The following is a 5,221-nucleotide window of genomic DNA, read 5'->3' on the forward strand; positions in this document are numbered from 1 at the left end:
GTTTGCAGTTGTTTCATACTCATATGTTGAGCCAGTCGATCTTTACATGTGTGTTGATATTCTTTTATGTTAGGACTCCCTAGTAATTGACAATCTCTAGTCCATCACCATACGCTTGCCAATAAGCTTACTTCCGAGTCTTCGAGACTTGTAGTTTTTCCCCTTTTTCTTATACAAGTAGCTTCTGAACTTATCCACCAAAACCGGAATCGACCGAGCTAGAAAATTCATAAACAGCATTGACTTCCAGAAGTGTTCTTGGTTCTTGTTTATATGTCCTTTGTGATTCGGGAATCTCGACACATCTAGAGTAGTTTGTGCCGGCACTCGGTTTTTGTATCTTGTGCAGAAGTAGCAACCAGAAAGGGCTTGGACATATAAAGGGCGTTTCGCTATTGTGCTCTTTTTCCTCCTCTAGTCTTCCTTGTTTCTAGAACCGGTCCCGACGCCTTCCTTTAGATTAGTGGAGGGAGGAACGTCAATGCCTCTGTGGCCATAGAGGCAGCATTGAGATAACCATCAATTTTAAGCCTAGGCAGAGTATTATAAAACAGATCAAGCATCAGAACAAGTAATATCCATTTAGCCCATTTATCACTGTTCCGCGGGACCAAAAAGGCTGCCACATGCTCCGGGACATATTAGAAATGTTGTCACCATATCCCTTGGTGGAGTCACATGTTCGACCATTATGACCCTCACGCTCATTCCATTCCCATAAGTGATTATTTCTAACGGCACCTGCTCTTGTGGTTAAACCATCCCATCAACAGGGCAACAATCGAGATGCTATCAAGGTGGTACTGATTGTTACACTCCGTGGGCTGCCCTTCTCTAAACTGTTTGTGGTGGCCATTGCCTTGGCGTGGCTTGTAGATTTGGTTCCTCAATTTATGATAAGTACCACTCTACTCCAAACAGACGCTTCAAGTTGTATTGATCTTATTTAGATGCTTCATTTTATTATGGAGAAATAAAATACACGATTACAGTCATTCCAATTGAAACCAGAAAAGGAAAAAATGAAGACGCTTATGGATTGAAGAAGGTGAGCTTTCTTCTTGATCATTGATAAATTGCCATAACCCTTGGTTGATAGAAGCCTCCACATGCATTGTTTTTTGCTGTTCTTCATCTTATTAGCCTCCGGTACTCCTCCTGATTAATTTGTGTTTGTTTATGGAAAAGGAGAAAGAAAGTGTTAAATACTAAACACACTTTTTCATTCTTACAAAATCACATGTTAATGTGCAAAATCGGTCATGAACAAGTACCTCGCATGATTTCTCCGAGCCGCATTTTTCTTCGACCTAGTTGTCTTTTTACGTCTCTTCCTCTCGACCATTCTCACTAGCCATCGCTCAACCTTTCTCACCAGCCATTTCGGCCTCCTGGCTTCCAGCATAATGTACCCTGATGATATCCCAAATGAAATTCCGCATCCATAGCCCATTGCCACTACCCACCATTCAATCCAGTGCTCGAATTGCGCCTTTTCTTCTCCATCTTTTGGGGAAGTCGAAGGCGGTAACTGTTGCTCAACGATCCCACAAGCTTTTGGCAAGGGATACCCACACAATCTAGGATTCCAGTCAAAGGGGTGGTTGAATGTGTCGAATTGCCTGCCTTGAGGAATCAGCCCCTCGAGGTGATTATCTGAGAGATTCAACCAGGAGAGCATTGTAAGATCCGCCAATCCTCTAGGGATCTCCCCGTTGAGCTTGTTCGAGGAGAGGTCCAGCCACTCAAGATTCGTCAGGTTGCCCACAGAAAAAGGGATTCTGCCAGTCAAATTGTTGTGAGAAATGTTGAGTCCCTTGAGTAGCTTCAAATCTCCTATTAATTCTGGGATATCTCCTTCGAAGAAGTTCCTTGACAAGTCGATAGTTGTAAACACTGACAGAATTCTCACCAACTCAATGGCAAATCCTTTCATGACCACCGTAATGGAGTCTTGATAGGTTGCCTGAGTATGATTTACCCACATGTATTGTGAAGCGCTTCTTGCTTTATCTTTCATGGCTATGAAGTTGGCAATGTACTTAGCCGGAAGATGACCATAAAAGCTGTTGTCAGAGAGGTCAAAAATATGCAACTTCGGGAAGGGATGATTATTCTTCCCGGAGCTATTAATCAGACCATGGAGTTTGTTCGATCTTAGGTCGAGCACTTGCAAATTTGGAAGAGTGTCCAACCAATAAGGGAAGCGACCCTCCAACTCATTTTCACTGAGATCCAAAACTTCCAAATTCTTGCAATTCACCAAAGATCGCGGCAGAGTACCTTCAAGTCGATTTTGACTCAACCGAATCGTCCTCAAGTCATTCCCCGAGAAAAATATATCTGGTATATGACCAACAAGCTTATTTGCTCGGAGGTCCAACACTGATGCTCTTAAATTTATGAAACAGTGAGGAATGGAACCGGTTAAGCTATTATTAGAGAGATTGACGATGTCTAGCTGAGTGGCGTTGCAAAGTTGATGAGGAATGTCTCGACTAAACTTATTGTTTGCAACGGAATAGAACCAAACAGTGGGCGGTGGAATCGGAAGTGGGCCGTCAAAATTGTTATTGGCTAAGTCAACAAACTCAACATTTGAATTTCGAAAGAAGACTATCGGCAACTGTCCAGAAAATTGGTTGCTGGAGAGGGATAAGTATTCAAGCTGCGGAGGGAGGGGAATTTCATTAATGACCCCATGAAACATGTTTGACTCCAAATATAGACTCTTCAATGCCTGTGTCGCATTTAACAACCAGTGTGGGAAAGTGTCATATATTTCATTGTACCTGACAGATAAATACCATAAGATTGTACAGTTTGCTAAAGATCGCGGCAGTGGACCTTGTAATTGATTGTAGCTCAAATCCAAATCAAAGAGATTGCTTAAATTTCCCAAGCATCTCGGGATGGTGCCGTTGAGTCGGTTATCTGAGAATGATAGACCACTTAGTGAACTCAGTTGGCAGATTGAGGATGGGATCTCTCCGGTGAAATTATTAGAATAGAGAGACAAACCGGAGAGATTGCTTAAATTTCCCAAGCATCTCGGGATGGTGCCGTTGAGTCGGTTATCGAAGAGGAATAGACCTCTTAGTGAACTCAATTGGCAGATTGAAGATGGGATCTCTCCGGTGAAATTATTAGAATAGAGATCCAAGTTTGTCAGCGTGTTGCTCCACACTCTCCCAAACCATTCGGGAATTGGACCACTGATCTTGTTTCCAGAAAGGTCCAGCGATTCTAGCTCTCTTGAAGAACTCAAAAAATATGGGAACTCGGTCAAGTTGACGCCATACAGTGACAAATCTTTGAGCCTCGGGAAGGAACAGTTCCCATCGTTTGGAAGCATTACGTTAAGGTTCCTCGCAAGATAAAGTTCCTCAAGATTCTTTAGCCTTGCAAACATATCAAAGTCAACGGTACCACTGAGGTTGATACCACTGAGGTACAAGGAAGAGAGGCGGTCAAGGTTTCCAAGTGTAGGTGGTACCGATCCAGAAAATTCGCTCCCTGCGAGGTCCAAATATTCCAAGGATGTGAGATTCCCCACTGAATCAGGAATTGGTCCGTGGAACTTCGTATAAAATAGACTCAAGCGGACGAGTGGACTACTACTCCAATTTGTTTGGGGGAGAGCACCCGTGAGATTAGAATTATAAGAAAGAGAGAGAATGCGGAGGTTTGGGAGATGAAAGATGTTAATTGGGAATGTCCCTTGCAGACGACACCCATCAAGTCTCAAAGATGTTAGAGTGGAAGAGAGGTTCGTGAGGGAATTAGGAGAAATTCTAGACATGTCTATATCATCAAGAGCAAGTTCTCTCAGCTGAGTGAGATTACTAATAAACCTTCTGAAACTACGATCCTCTTCTATTGTCAAATATTGGCTGTAAGAAAGATCGAGTGTAATTAGGCTGGAAAGGTAATGAGATATCATCTCCAGAGGAATGATCCCCGAGAAGGAAGAACCAGAGAGATTGAGATGTGCCAATCCTGTAAGTATACCAAACCTCGATGAAATTGGTGAGCCAGTGAAATTGTTACCAGCGAGATTCAGCCGCTGAAGATTCTGGAGCGAGAAGAGAGTGTTGTTGGAATGGAGGGCTCCCTGAAGCCAACTGCAACTGAGGTCGAGGCCGATCACGTAATCTTTTGACATGTGGCATGTGACTCCATCCCATGAGCAGCAATTGGTGCCGTTCTTCCATGAGGCTGTCTTCGGATATGAAGTGTTGGCCAAAAGGCGATCGTCACAGTAATATGCAGAGGCATCCCTTGAGATGGTAAATGATTGACTGAACTGGAGCAGGGCATCGCACTCACTGGCAGGGCTCGGGCGTTGGGAAGAATAAGGGGATGATGTAATGCTGGTGGGAACAGCAACAGCAACAGCTATTATTATCGAATGGCGCGAGATTAAGAATGAGAGGAGGCTGAGGAAGAGGAAGACCCAAACATCTCTCGTCATATTGTCTCGGGAGCAAGGCTGAATGATGATAAAATGTTGTCTTGGGATGGAACGACTTCCATCATTTCATCCCTTAAATAGAAATATAAACTGTCTCTCGTTTCCTTTATTTTTTTTTCGGTAGACTAGTCTCTCGTTTCCTTTGACAGAGGAAACTAAGGGGAAAGGAAATTTCTATAGAAAATCTGGAAAATCTTATAGTAACACTCTTTTCCTCCCTTTTCTTTCCCTCTATTTCCCTTGATCCAAACAGAGCGTAGATGAAAATAAATATATGCCGACCTACGTTATGCGCCAATTACTTGCTTTCCTAGAACAATTTTCTACTAAACTCATTTCATTTTAAAGTGAAACTATTTTAATTCATAATGTGTTTTCCTTGAATAAAAATTCATAATGTATTTAATTTTAATGTTACTTTTGTTAAAAAATTAAAAAACATTCTCGTGCAATACGCAGATTATCACCTAGTATAATATAAAATTAGAGACTCCATTGAATCTCTGAAAATTTTCTCATGAAAAATATCTACTCTTTGGTTTTCCTATAAATATTTCGTCCAGGTTCATTTGAATGGATCACATATATATCGTTTCATTGCAAACACATGTCTTGCTTATGGCCATTTCATCGTCTTCATAAATGATCTTTTTTGAACCTTAATAATCCCTCCCCAGCTACAGTTATCTCTTCATCGACGTAGAATTTACTTACTCCTCTCACCCCGTTCAAATTGTCCAGCTCATG

The 5,221-nt window shown here is 42.0% G+C and overlaps 1 protein-coding gene across 2 annotated transcripts; it reads right to left on the bottom strand.

The window, feature by feature from the left end:
• Positions 1–857: 857 nt before the first annotated feature.
• On the bottom strand, positions 858–4,698 carry LOC116187080 (receptor-like protein 9DC3). Of its 2 annotated transcripts, XM_031515669.1 has the most exons (3): positions 4,051–4,698; positions 1,275–3,516; positions 858–1,158 (listed from the first exon to the last, which is right to left on the bottom strand). In XM_031515669.1, the coding sequence occupies exons 1-3, from the start codon at positions 4,472–4,474 to the stop codon at positions 1,140–1,142; spliced, it is 2,685 nt and encodes an 894-aa protein (XP_031371529.1). In that variant the 5' UTR covers positions 4,475–4,698; the 3' UTR covers positions 858–1,139. The 2 variants fall into 2 exon arrangements, with proteins under 2 accessions (XP_031371529.1, XP_031371527.1); XM_031515667.1 differs by having other exon boundaries at positions 860–1,158; positions 1,275–4,698.
• Between the last annotated feature and the right edge of the window lie 523 nt (positions 4,699–5,221).

Source organism: Punica granatum, chromosome 8, assembly GCF_007655135.1.
Source record: "Punica granatum isolate Tunisia-2019 chromosome 8, ASM765513v2, whole genome shotgun sequence".
NCBI lineage: Eukaryota > Viridiplantae > Streptophyta > Magnoliopsida > Myrtales > Lythraceae > Punica > Punica granatum.

Bases quoted from the DNA above. Each gene is read 5' to 3' on its own strand.
- LOC116187080 (XM_031515667.1), bottom strand. From the start codon at position 4,474: ATGACGAGAGATGTTTGGGTCTTCCTCTTCCTCAGCCTCCTCTCATTC.